At 41.1% G+C, this 20,573-nt stretch overlaps 1 protein-coding gene across 2 annotated transcripts in view; it reads left to right on the forward strand.

Moving 5' to 3' along the window:
- Window positions 1-20,573, forward strand: part of TTC33 (tetratricopeptide repeat domain 33) — a 40,145-nt gene that overhangs the window by 14,151 nt on the left and 5,421 nt on the right. For both annotated transcript variants that reach the window (XM_066378612.1, XM_066378606.1), the window contains exons 3-4: window positions 17,225-17,306; window positions 19,550-19,681. In XM_066378612.1, coding sequence (XP_066234709.1) covers window positions 17,225-17,306; window positions 19,550-19,681 — 214 coding nt within the window. The remainder of the gene's footprint in view (window positions 1-17,224; window positions 17,307-19,549; window positions 19,682-20,573) is intronic.

The raw sequence follows: 20,573 nt of genomic DNA on the forward strand, positions 1-20,573 counted from the left end.
GGTCCAGGAGGAAGCCTGCAGATAGAGTCTTTATCCCCTCCCCCTGCCGGGCTGCTTCCAAGATGCAGGTCTCATGCAGTCTCTGAACAAGTGGTTCAAGATTAGCGATCGTTGGTGGTTTCTGAAGCTGTTGTAGCTTAACATGCACCTGGTGCTCATTCTCCCTCTTCCTGCCTTGCCACTCTTTCCCTCACTCCTGCTTCCCTGGGGCCCTGCTCCACAGAGTGAGCTGAAGCCCCAGACTGCTTCGCGGGTGACCCCGAGTAGGACACCATCCTGGGTCCCTTTCCTTTATTCACTCCTGTGTCCGGTCCAGGCTGAGTGACTTTGTTTTTTAAGCATAGGCGGAATCTCTCTCTTCCCCTGTTTTCAGTGTTGTCATCTGGTGTTGTTACTAGGTTACTTGGTCAGCCTCCTAATGGCTCTCCTGTGCTCATTGTCATACCCTCCCGGGCACACTCCTCCTGGGCCTGACTGATCTTTTCAGAATGGAGATTGGTTGGTGTCTCTGTAACATAAAAATGGTACGGATCTCCCATTACACGCAGTTAAATCCACCCTCGTAATGGAGGCCTTCTGGTCCCTGTGTGGCTGTGGCCGTGGCCCCGTCTTCCGCCTCTCCCTGCCTCTCCCTGCCTCTCCCTGCTAGGCCATGCTGGCTTTCCTTCCTTCCTCAGAACGTGGGTGTCCAGTTCTGCCTTGGGCTCTCCTGCTCTTTGGAACGAACTCTCTCCAGCCCTTCAGTTGGCTGTGGCGTTTTTAACGTTCGGGTCTCAGCTCAGATGTCTTCCTAGAGACCCTTCCTGACCATGTTCTGAGGAGCCGCTGGTCACTCTGGCACGTCACCCCATTTGTTGTCATGGCACTTACCACGTTTTACCTTATATTTCTGTTGCTTTTTTTCTGTCTTCTTTCCACATGCAAATGTTTTGAAATGTAAGATCTAGAAGAGTAATATCTGTTTATATCTTTTTAAAATTATTGAATGTATTGAGGTGACACTGATTAATGAAATTATATAGTTGCAGGTGCACAATTCTGTAATACATCATCTGTGTACTGTATTGTGTGCTCACCTCCCTGAGTCTGGTCTGCTTCCGCTTCCATTGATCTCCCCTTTACCCTCTTCCACCTCCTCCCATCCCCCCAGGTCTGTTTATGTCTTGTTGAATGCTGCATCCCCAGTTCTCCTACCTGGCCCAGAGTAGTTGCTCAATAAATATTTATGAAATAAATAAGCTGCCTGACCAGGCGGTGGTGCAGTGGATAGAGCATTGAACTGGGATGTGGAGGACCCAGGTTCGAAACCCCGAGGTCACTGGCTAGAGCGCAAGGTCACTGGCTTGAGCATGGGATCATAGACGTTACCCCATGGTTGCTAGCTTGAGCCCAAAGGTTGCAGGCTTGAAGCCCAAGGTCACTAGCTTGAGCAAGGGGTCACTCACTCTGTTGTAATTTGTTGTAGCCCCCTCCCATCAAGGCACATATGAGAAAGCAATCAATGAACAACTAAGGTACTCAACGAAGAATTGATGCTTCTCATCTCTCTTCCTGTCTGTTCCTGTCTGTCCCTCTCTTTGACTCTCTGTCTCTGTAAAAAAAAAAAAAAAAAAAAAAAAAAAAGAATAAGCTAAAAGCTATAAACTTAAAGCTATAAAAAGAAATCTGATCGGGAGCAAGGTAGCTAAACACTTCGACTTTCTTTCTGGTAATGAGTGTGCTATCTACCTTTCTTGGCTTGATCACCAGCTGTTCCTTACCTCAATGCAGGATATTGTCTGATCTGCCCTGTGCCACCCCTGGAGCTGTTCATTTTGCTTCCTTCCTGCGCTAGTTTAATTGGATACTGTCCAGGTTTTTAAACTGGTTGAATCAGACTTGGGTCACTTATTAACCATAGTGACTTTAAACCAAATTTTTATCTTTTAATGCTTCCTATCCAACAGCTGCAGTAGGGCTGTGTCTGCTCAGTTTTTTCAAACTGAAGTTGAATTAAGAGATACGCTATAGAATTTATGAGAGACCATTGATTCATTAGATGCCAAGTTTCCTACGATCCAAAGATGGAGAGCCTAGCTGGTGTGACCCTTTATTTGTAGGCCAGGAGAAGTAAAGCAAAGAGAAGGGAGGGAGGAGAGGGAACTCAACTCGCTGACAGTGGAGAAGTTTGTGCCCGCCGTTTTGCTGCTTAGCCAGTGGAAAGTGTCTAGCCGCAGTGTGCCCGGTGGGCAGCAGAGCGGGTTTCACCTAGCACGCCTCTGCAGTCAGGAGTGCTCCATGCTCAAACGACGGCAGTGCAGCCGAGGGGAGAGGACATTTTTCTTCTTTCCTGAAATCTGCGTGACTGAGTTTGCACATGTGCATGTTGGCACGTGAGTGCACGAATGCATCCTGCCTAATGAAAGGGCAGTTAGAACTAGTGATGGTCAGTGTCAGCTTGAACGTGTTAGCTTATTTTGTACTTTGGGGTAACGTAAGCAGCGCTGGTACCTAAGCAGCTTTGTGGGATGGGGAAGGGTAAGCTGTCCTGTTTCTCAGCAAGAGTGCCGCTGGCATTAGGGCAGGACAGTTCTTTGTGCAGGATTGCCTTTTGCCTTGAAGGAGCGGCCCTGGTCCTCACCACTAGTGCCTCCAAGTAAGTCATTGCCTTAAATGCCCTTCGTGGACTGATAACTGCTCCTGGCTGAGTTAGACAGAAAGTAGGACTGAAAATAAGATGGATATTTGATAGATGTGACAAACTGAACATCGGTTGGGCCAAGTAGAGTGGCATTGGCACACCACAGCTTGTTTCTATACAGTTTCATTGGGGCCCCAGGCGCAGGTGTTTATGTGTTGTCTGAGGTTGCGTGTGCAGCACAGCGGAGCTGAGAACTAGCTGTGATGGGACTGTCCCTCAAAGCCTAAGCTGGTCACTAACTGGACCTTTTTTTTTTTGTATTTTTCCAAAGTTGGAAACGGGAGGCAGTCAGACAGACTCCCGCATGCGCCCGACCGGGATCCACCTGGCATACCCACCAGGGGGCGTTGCTCTGTTGCAACCAGGGCCATTCTAGCGCCTGAGGCAGAGGCCACAGAGCCGTCCCCAGTGCCCGGGCCAACTTTGCTCCAATGGAGCCTTGGCTGCGGGAGGGGAAGAAAGAGACAGAAGAAGGAGAGGGGGAGGGGTGCAGAAGCAGATGGGCGCTTCTCCTGTGTGCCTGGCCGGGAATCGAACCCAGGACTCGTGCACGCCAGGCCAACGCTCTACCACTGAGCCAACCGGCCAGGGCCACTGGACCTTTATTATGCCCAAGATTCCTGAAACCTCAGACATCCCAGGGTTTTAACAACTAGGTTACCTAGCTCTCTGATCTCTTGTTTCTTATTACCCACATTCTCAATCCCCTGGTCTTGGGATTTCTTATAATTTCCATACCTGGAATGATAAGATGGAAAAAATAAGGGTTAAAGTGTTGGCTACTGTTGTCTTAGGTAGAGTTATTATTATTTCTTCTTTCCTTTTTTAAAATGTATGATCAGCATGCTAGCTCCTGCCCCTTCTAGTCATGTCTTCCATGCTTCTCTCTGATGCCTCCCAAGACTTCCCTTGGAAAAGGTAGGATAAAGGAGGTGGGTAGAATCTGTGACACTAGCACCATCTCTGTGCCTCGCCATGTTTTGGAGTGTGTCGAGAAAGAACATGACTGAATCCACCCCTTGGTCTCTGAACTCATTAGTAAAGAGAAGAAAAATTCATGGAGGAGTTAGAGAAATGTTAAACAAGAGATGGCATTTGGGATCGCTGGAGAGCATGTTGGCCTTGTGGTTAGAGAGCTAGCTTCAAGTATTGGGTTCGGCAGGATGGACACCTGCCTCAGGATAGCAGTGCAGCTGCTTTCCGCCTCTGGCCTCATCAGTAAACAAGATCAAGTAACGCCAGTCTTGTAGGGCTTTTATAAGTACCTAGTTAACTTTTTGTGAAAATAGTTGTCTGTTAAATAATTATATTTAAAATACTTTTGCAAACAAAGTGTTACTATGAAATGTATTACTGTGCCGTCAGTTAAGTGGTATTTATGAAGAACGGGATTTTAAATTGGTTTTAGAGTTGAGAGAGAGTGCCTTTGAACAGGTGAAGAGGGGGAACAGAAGTTGTGCATGTGTGTGTGCACTGGGGCCTTCCTGAACCAAGGTGTGACTTGTGGAAAAGCGCAGCTGGGTGCGGCAGGGTGTGCAGGGCGGGGCCAAGGTCTGACAGGTGGGCGATACTGGAGGAAATGCATTACTGCTCTTAGGTCCTACGGAATTTACTCTTGCTTCATCTTTTAGAAGATTGTGGGTAAAATATTATTATGAAGGAACAAGTTAATTTTCCAGAAAAAGAAGCCAGAACATAGCATCTTTCTGAAGTTTTTCATGTTGTGTGTATAATAAATTTAGAAATATTATTTAGAGATAGGCTTGAAATCACCTACTGCTTCTAGAAGTAATATTAAATCTAAGTGGGTAATAGCACCAAGAGATTAAATTTCTTTGATGTATATATACTCTTTTTAAAGAACATTTAGGGAATAACTATAAATAATCAGAAATGGCTGTTAAATTATACTATTATTGTCAGATACTCCCCTCACCCCATTATCTGTTAGATATGAAACCTTTCATAATTTTTTTCTGAGGTGTACTGTACGTGGTCATGTGGATTTTATAGTTTATTGTTTAAATCACATTTAAAAATGTATTTTTATTAAATTTATTGGGGTGACATTAGGTAATAAAATTATATAAGTTTCAAGTGTAAGTTTTTTGGGTTTGTTTTTTTTGCTTAAAATTGCAATTTATTATTTCTCATGATTTGGTGGGTGGGACAGCTGGGCTCAGCTGGGCTGTTCTTCTGCTCCATGTTTAGGTTACTCATGTGTTTGCATTCAGCAGGAGCCCACTAATGGTTAGAACATCTCAAGTGCACAGTTGTGATGATGCATCATCTGTATATTGTATTGTATGCCCACCACCCAAAGTCAAGTCTCCTTTAGTCACCATGCATTTGACCTCCCTTTATCTTTCACTACTCCCTCTGGTAACCACCATATTGATGTCTGTGTCTGTGAGTCTTTGTCTTGTTTATTCATTTGTTACTTTCAGTTTTATGTCCCACATCTGAGTGAAATTATATGGTTCTTAACTTTTTCTGTCTGACTTATATCACTTAGCATGATATTCTCAGAGTTCATCCATGTTGTCACAAATGGCAGTATTTCATCTTTTTTATAGCTGAGTAGTATTTCTTTGTATATATGCACCACTCTTTATCCTGTCATCCATTGAGGGACTCTTCAGTTGTCTTCATGTCTTGGCCACTGTGAATAATGCTGCCGTGAACAATCAGCTGTTTATATCTTTGAGATTTTGTACTTTAATACATTGCTGGATTTAGTTTCCTAATCCTTTATTTAGAATTTTTATATCTATTTTATGGCTCAGAAAGTTTCCAGTGATCACTAGGATTCTCTTTTCTCAGATAACATACCTTTCTTAGGATACTGTACTCTATTTTTTTTTTTAAATAACTTTATTTTTTTAATGGGGTGACATCAATAAATCAGGATACATATATTCAAAGATAACATGTCCAGGTTATCTTGTCATTCAATTATGTTGCATACCCATCACCCAAAGTCAGATTGTCCTCTGTCACCTTCTATCTAGTTTTCTTTGTGCCCCTCCCCCTCCCCCTTTCCCTCTCCCTCTCCCCCCTCCCCCTGTAACCACCACACTCTTATCAATGTCTCTTAGTCTCACTTTTATGTCCCATCTACGTATGGAATAATGCAGTTCCTGTTTTTTTCTGATTTACTTATTTCACTTCGTATAATGTTATCAAGATCCCACCATTTTGCTGTAAATGATCCGATGTCATCATTTCTTATGGCTGAGTAGTATTCCATAGTGTATATGTGCCACATCTTCTTTATCCAGTCATCTATTGATGGGCTTTTTGGTGGTTTCCATGTCCTGGCCACTGTGAACAATGCTGCAATGAACATGAGGCTGCATGTGTCTTTACGCATCAATGTTTCTGAGTTTTTGGGGTATATACCCAGTAGAGGGATTGCTGGGTCATAAGGTAGTTCTATCTTCAGTTTTTTGAGGAACCACCATACATTCTTCCATAATGGTTGTACTACTTTACATTCCCACCAACAGTGTATGAGGGTTCCTTTTTCTCCACAGCCTCTCCAACATTTGCTATTACCTGTCTTGTTAATAATAGCTAATCTAACAGGTGTGAGGTGGTATCTCATTGCAGTTTTGATTTGCATTTCTCTAATAACTAAAGAAGATGAGCATCTTTTCACATATCTGTTGGCCATTTGTATTTCTTCCTGGGAGAAATGTCTGTTCTTGTCCTCTTCCCATTTTTTTATTGGATTGTTTGTTTGTTTGTTGTTGAGTTTTATGAGTTCTTTGTATATTTTGGATATTAGGCCTTTATCTGAGCTGTTGTTTGAAAATACCATTTCCCATTTAGTTGGCTGTCTGTTTATTTTGTTATCAGTTTCTCTTGCTGAGCAAAAACTTCTTAGTCTGATGTAGTCCCATTCATTAATTTTTGCCTTCACTTCTCTTGCCTGTGGAGTCAAATTCATAAAATGCTCTTTAAAACCCAGGTCAATGAGTTTAGTACCTATGTCTTCTTCTATGTACTTAATTGTTTCAGATCTTATGTTTAGATCTTTGATCCATTTTGAGTTAATTTTAGTACAGGGGGACAAACTGTAGTCCAGTTTCATTCTTTTGCATGTGGCTTTCCAGTTTTCCCAGCACCATTTATTGAAGAGGCTTTCTTTTCTCCATTGTGTGTTCTTGGCCCCTTTATCAAAAATTATTTGACTATATATATGTGGTTTTATTTCTGAGTTTTCTATTCTGTTCCATTGGTCTGAGTGTCTATTTTTCTGCCAATACCATGCTGTTTTGATTGTCGTGGCCCTATAATATAGTTTGAAGTCAGGTATTGTAATGCCCCCAGCTTCATTTTTTTTCTTTAGGATTGCTTTGGCTATTCGGGGTTTTTTATAGTTCCATATAAATTTGATGAATTTTTGCTCCATTTCTTTAAAAAATGTCATTGGAATTTTGATGGGAATTGCATTAAATTTGTATATTGCTTTGGGTAATATGGCCATCTTGATTATATTTATTCTTCCTAACCAAGAACAAGGAATATTCTTCCATCTTATTATATCTTTTTCGATTTCCTTTAACAATGGTTTATAGTTTTTTTTATATAAGTCCTTTACATTCTTTGTTATGTTTATTCCTAGGTATTTTATTTTTTTTGTTGCAATCATGAAGGGGATTATTCTTTTGAGTTCGTTCTCAAATGTTTCATTGTTGGCATATAGAAAGGCTATTGACTTCTGTATGTTAATTTTTTTATTTTTTTGTATTTTTCTGAAGCTGGAAACGGGGAGAGACAGTCAGACAGACTCCTGCGTGCCCCCGACCGGGATCCACCCGGCATGCCCACCAGGGGCGACGCTCTGCCCACAAGGGGGCGATGCTCTGCCCCTTCAGGGCGTCGTTCTCCATGACCAGAGCCACTCTAGCGCCTGGGGCAGAGGCCAAGGAGCCATTCCCCGAGCCCGGGCCATCTTTGTTCCAATGGAGCCTTGGCTGCGGGAGGGGAAGAGAGAGACAGAGAGGAAGGAGGGGGTGGGGTGGAGAAGCAAATGGGCGCTTCTCCTATGTGCCCTGGCCGGGAATCGAACCCAGGTCCCCCGCACGCCAGGCCGACGCTCTACCGCTGAACCAACCGGCCAGGGCCTGTATATTAATTTTGTATCCTGTGACCTTACTGTATTGGCTTATTGTTTCTAGTAGTCTTTTTGTGGATTCTTTGGGGTTTTCGATGTATAGGATCATATCATCTGCAAAAAGTGATACCTTTACTTCTTCTTTTCCGATATGAATGCCTTTTATTTCTTTGTCTTATCTGATTGCTGTGGCTAGAACCTCTAGTACCACATTAAATAAGAGTGGAGAGAGTGGACAGCCCTGTCTTGTTCCTGATTTAAGGGAGAAAGCCTTCAGTTTTGTGCCATTTAATATGATGTTAGCTGATGGTTTATCATATATAGCCTTTATCATGTTGAGATATTTTTCTTCTATACCCATTTTGTTGAGAGTCTTAAACATAAAATTGTGTTGTATTTTATCGAAAGCCTTTTCTGCGTCTATTGATAAGATCATGTGGTTTTTGTTCTTTGTTTTGTTGATATGGTGTATTACGTTAACCGTTTTACGTATGTTGAACCATCCTTGAGATTCTGGGATGAATCCCACTTGATCGTGATGTATTATTTTTTTAATATGTTGTTGTATTCGATTTGCTAGTATTTTGTTTAGTATTTTAGCATCTGTATTCATTAGAGATATTGGTCTGTAGTTTTCTTTTTTTTGTGCCATCCTTGCCTGGTTTTGGTATGAGGGTTATATTGGCCTCATAAAATGTGTTTGGAAGTATTGCTTCTTCTTCAAATTTTTGGAAGACTTTGAGTAGAATAGGAACCAAGTCTTCTTTGAATGTTTGATAAAATTCACTGGTATAGCTGTCTGGGCCTGGACTTTTATTTTGGGGGAGGTTTTTAATGGTTTTTTCTATTTCTTCTCTACTAATAGGTCTGTTTAAGCTTTCTGCTTCTTCTTGACTCAGTCTAGGAAAGTTGTATTGTTCTAGGAATTTATCCATTTCTTCTAGGTTGTTGAATTTAGTGGCATAAAGTTTTTCATAGTATTCTACAATAATTCTTTGTATATCTACGGTGTCCGTGGTGATTTCTCCTTTTTCATTTTGGATTTTGTTTATATAAGTTCTTTCTCTTTTTTCCTTGGTAAGTCTTGCCAAGGGTTTGTCAATTTTGTTGATCTTTTCACAGAACCACCTCCCTGTTCTATTAATTTTTTCTATAGTTTTTCTGTTCTCTATTTCATATATTTCTACTCTGATTTTTATTATCTCCTTTCTTCGGCTGGTTTTGGGTTGTCTTTGTTCTTCTTTTTCTAGTTCCTTAAGGTGTGAAGTTAAGTGGTTCACTTGGGCTCTCTCTTGTTTGTTCATATATGCCTGAAGTGATATAAACTTCCCTCTTATCACTACTTTTGCTGCATCCCATAGATTCTGATATGTCGTATTGTCATTTTCATTTGCCTGTATATATCTTTTGATCTCTGTGCTTATTTCTTCTTTGACCCATTCATTTTTTAAAAGTATGTTGTTTAGTTTCTACATTTTTGTGGGATTTTTTTCCTCTTTTTTTGCCGTTGAATTCTAGTTTCAAGGCTTTATGATCAGAAAATATGCTTGGTACCACTTCAATTTTTCTGAATTTGCTGATATTGTTTTTGTGGCCTAACATATGGTCAATTCTTGAGAATGATCCATGTACACTGGAGAAAAATGTATACTCAGTCACTTTGGGATGAAATGTCCTGTAGATGTCTATCATATCCAGGTGCTCTAGTGTTTTGTTTAAGGCCACTATATCTTTGTTGATTCTCTGTTTGGATGACCGATCTAGAGCCGTCAGCGGTGTATTGAGGTCTCCAAGTATGATTGTATTTTTGTCAGTTTTTGTTTTAAGGTCAATAGGTAGCTGTCTTATATATTTTGGTGCTCCTTGGTTTGGTGCATATATTTTAAGAATTGTTATGTCTTCTTGATTCAGTGTCCCCTTAGCCATTATGAAATGGCCATTTTTGTCTCTGAGTACTTTTGCTGTCTTGTAGTCAGCATTATCAGATATGAGTATTGCTACGCCTGCTTTTTTTTGGATGTTATTTGCTTGGAGTATTGTTTTCTAGCCTTTCACTTTGAATTTGTTTTTATCCTTGTTACTTAGCTGAGTTTCTTGTAGGCAGCATACAGTTGGATTTTCTTTTTTAATCCATTCTGCTACTCTATGCCTTTTTATTGGTGAGTTTAATTCGTTTGCATTTAGTGTAATTATCGACACTTGTGAGTTCCCTATTGCCATTTTATAGATTGCTTTCTCTTAGTTTTGTGTCTTGTTTGATCCTTCTCTTTCATCTTTCTATCTTTTGTTTTTATTTGGTTGTATTCCATACATCTTTCCTCTGTTGCTATCATTTTTAAATCATGTGCTTCTGTGGTGGTTTTTTCAATGGTGGTTACCTTTAAGTAATGAAAAGGGTTCCTACCCTGTTCATTGTAGTGCACTATTTTGTGAGTATTTTTGCACTTCATCGTCCTTTGCTACTGTTAATCTTCATCCTCTCCCCCTCTTTCTTTTTGTTGTCACAGTTTAAATTTGGTTTTATTGTGTTCTTCTTGGAGCTTTTACTTGTGGCTTTGTTTTTTTTTTGTTCTTTGTATCTGATTGGAGAACCCCCTTTAGTAATTCCTAGAGTGGGGGTTTTCTGATGATAAATTCCCTCATCTTTTCTGTATCCGTGAATGTTTTTATTTCTCCTTCATATTTGAAGGATAGCTTTGATGGGTATAGTATTCGTGGCTGAAAGTTCCTCTCTTTCAGGACTTTAAATATTGGGGTCCACTCTCTTCTAGCTTGTAGAGTTTCTGTTGAGAAATCGGATGATAATCTAATGGGCCTTCCTTTATATGTTGTATTCTTCTTTTTCCTGGCTGCCTTGAGAATTTTTTCTTTGCCATTGGTTTGTGCCAATTTCATTATGATGTGCCTTGGAGTAGGTTTGTTGGGGTTAAGAAAACTCGGAGTTCTGTTTGCTTTTTGAATTTGAGGCTTTAGTTCTTTCCACAGGCTTGGGAAGTTCTCAATTTTTTGTTTGAGTATGTTCTCCATTCTATTTTCTCTCTCTTCTCCTTCTGATATACCTATTATTCTTATGTTATTCTTTTTGATGGAGTCAGATAATTCCTGTAGGGCTATCTCATTTTTTTAAATTTTTGAGTCTCTTTCTTCTTCTCTCTGTTGTGCCTCAAGTTGCTTGTCTTCTATTTCACTAATCCTACCTTCTATCTGGCCTGTTCTATTAGCTAAGCTTGTTACCTCGTTTTTCAGCTCGTGTATTGAGTTTTTCATCTCTGTTTGATTTGTTTTTATAGTTTCAGTTTCCTTGGAAATATATTCTTTGTGTTCATTGAGTTGTTTTCTGATCTCCCTAAATTGCCTTTCTGTGTTTTCTTGTATCCTATCTCTGAGCATTTTTAGGATTTCTATTTTAAATTCTCTGTCGTTTAACTCCAAGGTTTCCAATATATTAAATTTTTTCTCCATAGATTTTTCCTCATCTATCTGTGTTACCTCTCTTTCTTTTATATCCATATTCGATTTTCTCTTCTTTAATGGCATCTGGGGGTGGTTTTGTTGATAGTATTAATGAGATTTAATAAAGAGTAAAAATTTAAAAAAATAAAAATAAAAAATCTAAAAGAGTTGTTTTTTTAAAAAAATATTAAAAATTAAAGAAAAGTAAAATACAATAAAAATTAAAAACAAAGGAAATTATTCCCCCCCTCCTTTTTTCCTCTCCTCTCCTCTCCCCTCTTTCTTGGAAAATCTGTGGTGAACTGTGAATTATATTGTACTAAATAGAACAAACAATGCTTGTAATGGAGGGCCTGAATTGGGGAGAAGTAATAAAGGGGCAAAAAAAAAAAAAGAAAAACAAAAGAAAAAAAAAGGAGGTATGGACCCAGAAAAAGCAACTAAGGAAAAAATTTGGGTCAAGAATACAATGATTTGCGTTTAGGTGTTGGTTGACTAAGAGTTATGATGAGAGGAATAAGAGAGAAACAGGAAAATGGGGGGACAAATTAAAAACTTACTATTGTATTTAGTGGAACAAGAACTAGATAAAATGGAGAGCCAGGGATGGGAGTACTGCTAGTGAGTTAAAAAGGTGAAGTAAAAATCCCCCAAAATGCCACAAACATAAGTTTGAGTCTCAGATAAGATAATTTGTTTGTTATTGAGGTTTGAATGAGAGGAGACGTAAAGGAGAAAAGAAGAAACTAATACAGAGGGAGAAAAGAAAGAGAGAGAGAAAAAAAGAGGGAACCACTAAAAGAAGAAAAAAGAAAAAAAAAGAGATAGAGAGAGAGTTAAGGGTTTTGGAATGCAACCCTCATAGAGAGAAAGGAGAGGAAAGAAAAAATAATGGGAGATGTAACACTTATGGGTAGTTTAGTTCAAGGAGAGGAGAGAGTAAGACCGGCAGAGAGTTAAACGACCAAATTGTAGGAGGAAAAAAAAAATCAAGAATGAAGATAAGAGAAACAAACGAAGAAATATAATAAAATGGGATAGGTTATAAAGCCTGCGGATTATTCTTGATTTTGAGAGGTTATCTTCTTGCTTTTTCTTTTCTCCTCCTCTTCCTTGTCGGTGACTCTGTACCCCGGGTTTGCCCCTTTGGCACGCTCAGGTAGAGGTTTGCAGTTGATAAGTCTCTATGGCGATTTCAGTCTCGTTGGCAGTCGAGGCTCATTAGCATTTATAGGCTCTGACAGTGAGAGAGTCTCGTTGGCAGTCGAGGCTCATTAGCATTTATAGGCTCCGACAGTGAGAGAGTCCGTGTTCCTGGAGCCTCTCTCCTAGCCTTTCCTTCCTCAATTAGTAGCCTGATAATCCAGCTATGGGGGTGCTGCTGCCTCTGCCTGGATAGTAAGAGGCTCAAAGAACTGGCAACTCCCCACTCTATTTCCACTCAGCACAGGGCTCTGGGTAAGGCTCAGTCAGTCAGAGCTGCTAGCATAATCAGGCGGGGCTTCTGCCCACTCAAAGACCTCTGGCTCTGCCACTGTATACGGTAACACGGGCAGGGCCCCACTCCCGGGGCGCTTGGAGGAATCTCTCACTCACTATCTGTGTGCAGACCCGGATATCAGGCCGGAAGTCTCACACTCTGAGTGAAACCCCTGCCCACATGGAAAAGTTCCAGTGTTGGAATTGGCTCTCGCTCCCTCCCTGTGCATGGCTTTTTCAGGGCGCTGGGCAGCTTGGAGATTCCGCTTTTGACCCATACAAAGGCCCCTGATTCTGCCCCTCTGTGGGATAACACGGGCATGCACTTTCGAGGCACTCGGAGGAATCTCTCACTATCTGCATGCGCAGACCAGGATGTCAGGCCGGCCGCCTCACCCTCTGAGTGAAACGCCCGCCTGCATGAAAAGTTTCAGCGTTGGAATTGGCTCTCGGTCCCTCCCCGTGCGCGGCTTTTTCAGGGCGCTGGGGTGGCCTGGATATTCCGCTTTCAGCCCACACAAAGGCCCCTGACTCTGCCCCTCTGTGGGATAACACGAGCGCCCCCTGCTGAGGCACTCGGAGGAATCTCTCGCCCACTATCTGCGCGCGCTGACCAGGAGATCGGGGAAAATGGCTGCCCCGCTTGTCTTTCTTTGTCTGGGTTTGGCGCGACTGTTAGCTTGTATTGACTGGGTTGCCACAGGCACAGTTTTTCCTCGGCTTGGATCTCCATGCCACAGCCTGGTTCGGCCGTTTGTGCCGCGGCCTGGATCTATTCACCCCTTTTGCCCACCTCAGTTTCTATATTCTCAGTTCCCAGTGAAAGCAGCCCTATTTAGGTTAGTGAGGAAGGCGGAGCATTTCTTACTCCCTATTTCCTTTGGGGTTTGATTATATATTTAGCCAATTTTTTGCTCGACCATACCTTCGGGTGTATTGCGAAACATCTGGAGGCTCCAAGGATAGGTTTTTCTGTTTCTGGTTGAAGGTCTTGTTGAGTTTTGGGGGAGATTTATTGGTATCGCTTCCTACCGCGCCATTACTCTGACGTCATCTCCCTGTACTCTGTTTTTATTACTCGTTCCTCCAACTATGCTGCGATACATTAGGATTCTTAAGACTACATTTCTAGCTGTGGAATTGAAAGCTTTAGGCCCTGTCCAGTTGGCTCAGAGGCAGAGCGTCGGCCTGGCGTGCGGGGGACCCAGATTTGATTCCCGGCCAGGGCACATAGGAGAAGCGCCCATTTGCTTCTCCATCCCCCCCTCCTTCCTCTCTGTCTCTCTCTTCCCCTCCCACAGCCAAGGCTCCATTGGAGCAAAAGATGGCCCGGGCGCTGGGGATGGCTACTTGGCCTCTGCCCCAGGCACTAGAGTGGCTCTGGTCGCGGCAGAGCGACACCCCGGAAGGGCAGAGCATCGCCCCCTGGTGGGCAGAGCGTCGCCCCTGGTGGGTGTGCCGGGTGGATCCTGGTCGGGCGCATGCGGGAGTCTGTCTGACTGTCTCTTCCCGTTTCCAGCTTCAGAAAAATACAAAAAACAAAAAACAAAAAACAAAAAAAAAAAGAAAGCTTTGCAGTAGGCAGTGGGAGCTGTTTTCTTGTCAGGGTCTGCTCCATATTGTGCTAATTCATCCACAGAGTCTGTCCACCCTGTTCCTTCAGAAACTATTGGTATGTGTTAAGTCCTATCTTGCTGGGTGCTACAGCTGTATGTACCTTGGTCGGCAGAATACCTATCGCATAGAGTTTTTTGGTTTACCCAAACACAGAAACAAATGTAAACTTTCAAATTGTTCTATAAAGAAAAAGAACTGGGGCCATGAGGCGCTATTTACCAGAATGATTTAGATAAGGGGCCACAGCATTGTTCTTTCAGGAAGCAGAAAGACCTGTGATTGGGTTCATCCTGGTGAAGGGGGGGGCTATTTATTTTTTGTCTTTTTTAATATTTTGTGATTTTATTGTATACTTATAATTAAACTAAGGCAGCAAATTATGGTGTTGCCCATTTACTAATATATATATTTATTTGACCCAAATTATTCCTTGATACTGAAGTTAATTTCTGGTGAATTTTATTTTGTAACATTTAGGTGCCTGCTAATGTTATGAATGAATAATATAAATGTTAAAATGTTTTAAGTGATCCCTGTAACTGAAGTACAGTTGGGAGATTAAAATTGTGACTTTCTACTTATTTCAGAAAATACATTGTGCAGTATAGCAAGGAGTAGAATAGGGTAGTTGCTTTCAATAAAGTAACAACTAAGAAGTGTCCTGTACTAGGTACAAGTTGACATCATTGTTTTAATTTGCTTTGAAAAATGACCTTTATTCAGCATGTGTACACCTTCATGTAATTTCAGAGCTCCTTCCTACTGTTTCCCGGGTGAACTGATCCATCCTGAATTGTTGGTTCTTGTCTGTAATAAATTACAATAGAAACTTTTAAAGACTCATTTGTTCTTTTGTGTAAGTAGTTTAAATTACTGAAAGTAGATTTTATGACAACCTAATCCTATGTTTACATACTTTTAATAAATGACAGTGAGTAAAACAGCATAATATTTTTTAATATTCATTTTTAAAGTATATATATATATTTTACTGGACCTGTAGTCTGCATCTAGCATGTCATCTCTATAACCTCTTCCTGATCCATTCCCCTTTCCCTAAATCTGGCTGTCTTGAGAAAACATGCAGTTAGAAAATACTTTTTTTCTTTTTGAGCCTTTCTTAAGCTACAGGAAATTAGGTTTCTTACAATGAATGCTCATTGTATGTAACTACACATTATTTTGTCATTGATTTCTTCAAAATGCAACTCTAGATTTTATTTTATTAATTTTAGAAAGTTTTAAAATTTATTTTTAGAGAGAGAGGAAGGAAAAATGCAACTCTAGATTATTTTATTTATTAATTTTAGAAAGTTTTAAAATTTATTTTTAGAGAGAGAGGAAGGAAAAGTGAGAAAGACATATTTCTTTTTTTCCACTTATTTATGCATTCATTTGTTCCCTTATTTATGCATTCTTTGGTTGGTTTTACTGATTTATGTATTCATTGGTTGTACCACTTATTTATGCATTCATTGGTTGACTTTTGCATATGCCCTGACCAGGGCTTCAACTGACAATATCAAGATAGTGCTCTAAGCAACTGAGCTGCTGGCCAGGGTAGTTGTTTAAAAATTACCCTGTAAAAATCTGAATTTTGAGCATATTGAGTTTGAGATGTTTTGGGGACATCTAGGTGGTGATTTTAGCTGACTGTATGACTTGTAGAGCTCAAAAAAGAGATATTGCCTGGCTGGACAGCTCAGTTGGTTAATGTGTTGGCCCGATTGCAGAGGTTGCTGGTTCGATCCCCGGCAGGGCACATACAGGAGCAGGTTAATGTTCTTGCCTCTCTCTCTCCCCCACTTCCTTTCTCTCTAAAATCAATTTAGAAAAATTAAAAAAAAGAGAGACATGACTAGGAGAATATCAGTGAAAAAGTGGTGGTGGAAATAACCATCTCCTTACTGCTTATCATTTATTTGACTTGTATCTTATTTTTTTTTTTTTTGTATTTTTCCGAAGCTGGAAACGGGGAGAGACAGACCGACTCCCGCATGCACCCCACCGGGATCCACCCGGCACACCCACCAGGGGCGACGCTCTGCCCACCAGGGGGCGATGCTCTGCCCCTCCGGGGCTTTGCTCTGTCGTGACCAGAGCCACTCTAGCGCCTGGGGCAGAGGCCAAGGAGCCATCCGCAGTGCCCGGGCCATCTTTGCTCCAATGGAGCCTCGCTGCGGGAGGGGAATAGAGAGACAGAGAGGATGGAGAGGGGGAGGGGTGGAGAAGCAGATGGGCGCTTCTCCTGTGTGCCCTGGCCGGGAATCGAACCCGGGACCCCTGCACGCCAGGCTGACGCTCTACTGCTGAGCCAACCAGCCAGGGCCGACTTGTATCTTATAAACTTACCATGCGTTTATAGTGATGAACAGGACATGGTCTCTGTGTTCACAGAGCTTGTAGACAAGGAAACTTAAAACTGAAGAACCTGGACAAAATCACCTGGCAACGTTTTAGGTTGTCATCTCTGTCAGCCGCACTGCTGTAGTCTCGAGCCCAGCGTTGCAACTGGCTGGTAAATGCCTCGGAAAAGTTCTTTATAATGCATTGAAAGTGAATGACAGCATATGCAGACCCTGAGGTGGAGGACAGAAAGAGAAATGCTTGTGGAGATTGCTCAGCCCAGAAAGTAAAATCTAGGAGAAAGATTTTTCAATGTCTCTTATTGATGTTTTGCTTTTTTCTCTTTTGCTGTCCCTATCCTTTATCTCTTAAATTTTCCTCTTTTTGTAATGTCATTCTCATCGGTTTTTGAATAGTGGTATTTCTGGATAAACAATGATTCCTTAGTATCTGGTTTTTGAATTTGGTTATGTACTCTCAAGGACTTAACTGGAAACATGATGTAAGTGTAACTTTAACAACCACAGATACCGAGAGGCAATTCAGAAGTGGGATGAGGCGCTGCAGTTAACACCGAACGATGCTACCCTGTATGAGATGAAATCCCAGGTAAGGACTGGGGAGGGTTTTCCTTGCATTGTGAAGTTGCACTGTGTTTGTTTGGTAAGCAAAAATGAACCAAAACAGCATGTCCTTCCGTTTTCTTTTTTAAATACAATTTATTTGAAAAAAAAAATATTACAGTCTGACCAGACAGTGGCGCAGTATATAGAACATCAGCCTGGGATGCAGAGAACCCAGGTTCAAAACCCTGAGGTCACCAGCTTGAGTGCAGGCTCATCTGGCTTGAGTGTGGGGTCGCTGGCTTGAGTATGGTCTCATAGACATGACCCCATGGTCACTGGCTTGAAGCCAAAAGGTTGCTTGCTTAAAGCCTAAGGTCACTGGCTTGAGTCCATGGTCGCTGGCTTGAGCAAGGGGTTACTGGCTCAGCTGTAGTCCCCGCTTCTACCTCCCACCCCCTCAAAACCCATAGGAGAATACAGTCAATGAACAACTAAGAACAAAGAATGATGCTTCTTATCCCTGTCCCTTCCTGTCTGTCTGTCCCTTTGTTTCTCTCTGTCTCTTTCACTAAAAAACAACAAACTATTACAGTATTATTTATGGCTTTTCCTTACGAATCAAGTTACAAATTTGTTTACCTTCACAGTGCAGTTAATTATTCATTTTAACTAAGCAGATGGACACGTTTTAAAAAGTCACTGGTAGTCTCCTAAATAAAAAATGTGTTTGCTTTCCTCGGAAATTAATTGTAGTGGACTTAGCAATTACTTAGTTTCTTCTGATGGATTGGAATCTAGATGAAGATATTTCTCTGCAAATGGACTAGTCTTTAGCCAGAGGTCAGAACAGACTCAGTTTATTAATAGTTTAAAAATAACATTTGTACTTAAAATTACATTTCTAATATTTTTGTGGGAAAGTTTATAAAGAAAACCTCTGAGCACTTTGATTAAGTTATCCAAAAGATTCCAAGTCTCAGAGCATTGGACATATTTTTGCCAGGGCCTCCTTTGTCTATACACCTAACAGATATCTTTCCTGATGGTCACCTCAGATGGGGGGCATGTTCTTTATCAGCTCTGATTTTAGTTTATCCAGAAAACAAACAAATAAATAATAATAGTGGTATGAGGACCTTCGTTTGGATAAGTCATTTTCAACCTTGAATATGTACATATTCAAGACAGGATTTGTGGTAAACTCTATGAGATGAGTTGATTAATGTGCAACTGATAATGATGGTTATGTCACAGATTTTGTGAGATGCATATGGTCCCAAAGATTATAGATAAAACCAAGCCCTTTTTCCTAGTTGGGGGGAGGGTTCTAGAAGTCCCTGATTTTTTCTGGTTTGTGTGGTTTGAAGAACCCAGTGGTGGGGAGGCCTGTGGAGTATTTAACTGATTTTTATAGCAAGAGGGAGTTCACTAGGGACAGGATGAGTGTTGAACAAATTTATTTATTTATTTATTTTTTTTTTCTTTTTCTTTTTTTTTTTTTTTTTCATTTTTCTGAAGCTGGAAACAGGGAGAGACAGTCAGACAGACTCCCGCATGCGCCCGACCGGGATCCACCCGGCACGCCCACCAGGGGCGACGCTCTGCCCACCAGGGGGCGATGCTCTGCCCATTCTGGGCATCGCCATGTTGCGACCAGAGCCACTCTAGCACCTGAGGCAGAGGCCACAGAGCCATCCCCAGCGCCCGGGCCATCTTTGCTCCAATGGAGCCTCGGCTGCGGGAGGGGAAGAGAGAGACAGAGAGGAAAGCGCGGCGGAGGGGTGGAGAAGCAAATGGGCGCTTCTCCTGTGTGCCCTGGCCGGGAATTGAACCCGGGTCCTCCGCACGCTAGGCCGACGCTCTACCGCTGAGCCAACCGGCCAGGGCCTGTTGAACAAATTTAAATATACATAGTTGAACAGCAAGACCTCAGGTACATAAAATCCACATTGTAAGCAGAATAAATAGAAGTAGAATTGAGAGGTCAGATAGCTCTGGGCAACCATGGTTGGAGTAGGACTGCATGGTTTTAACCGAATGGACAGCAGGGCACAGTAATTGGAAAGGGACTAGTCTATATTTTTGTAGTATTTCAGGAGCAGGAAGAAGAATATAATTTATGACCCTGAATGGCAATGGAGAGGGTCAAAACCACTGAAATACTGTTTACTAGGGTAAAAATAGATGTTTAAAAATGAAAAGGGTTATTTATGCATGGTTGTCTATTAGTGGTTTGCTAGTTTCTGAATATTACTGACAGGTTTGGTTTCTCTCTTTTGACTATAGGTCCTGATGTCGCTTCATGAAATGTTCCCTGCCGTTCATGCTGCAGAGATGGCTGTCCAGAGAAACCCGCATTCGTGGGAGTCTTGGCAGACTTTGGGGCGCGCTCAGCTTGGATTAGGAGAGATAGTCTTGGTAAAGAATTCAGATGATTATAATGCTAATGTTTTATTTTAACATTTTTGATCAACTGAACCCAAAAGTTAGTCATTTATCAAATCTGTGCAAAAAATAAATTGCAAATTATCTCTTAAAGGTATTAAACCACAAACACAGATGAGAGTTATTACCGTTATTTCCATGATAAAAACGAAATACTCATTGTGTCAAGTTTACTATAATCTGGTACTTAATGCATTTCTCAACTTGTTTGGACCAGACAATTCTTACTACAGGCATGGGCAGAAGTAGGTTTACAGTTGTTTGTATGGAAAATAATACAGTAATTAATAAATAATAATACAAGAATAAACTTCTTGCGGACTCACAAGGGTAAACTTACTTTTTTCCATATATAAAAACATAATACATAATTAAATACAACAGGCAATACGTTAAAAGTTAATTATTGGATAATCTCTATGAGTAATTATTTAGATTTCTGAGCAGAATTAGGTGTGTATGTTGGAAAATGATTATAGGCCTAGTTCTTCATTTTCTAATCTTTTGAGGTATAAAGGTTTGCTCTTATACTTGAGATCTTTGTTTTCTAACAAATGCATTTAATGCTATGAACTTTCCTCTTGGTCCTGCTTTTGCTGCATCCCATAGTTTTAGTGTATTTTTATTTTCGTTTGTGTCAAGATATTTTCTAATTTCTCTTTTGATTTCTTTTTGAACTCACTGATTGTTCAAGAGTGTGTTGTTCAATTTTCTACATATTTGTTAATCTTTCAGCTATCCTTTTGCTGTTGATTTGTAGTTTTATTCTATTGTAGTCAGAAAAGATGGTTGGTATGTCTTTAAATTTGTTAAGACTTGTTTTGTGTGCAACATGTGATCTATCCTGGAAAATGTTTCGTGATTA

This window comes from Saccopteryx leptura, chromosome 1 (genome assembly GCF_036850995.1).
Source record: "Saccopteryx leptura isolate mSacLep1 chromosome 1, mSacLep1_pri_phased_curated, whole genome shotgun sequence".
In the NCBI taxonomy this organism is placed as follows: Eukaryota; Metazoa; Chordata; class Mammalia; order Chiroptera; family Emballonuridae; genus Saccopteryx; species Saccopteryx leptura.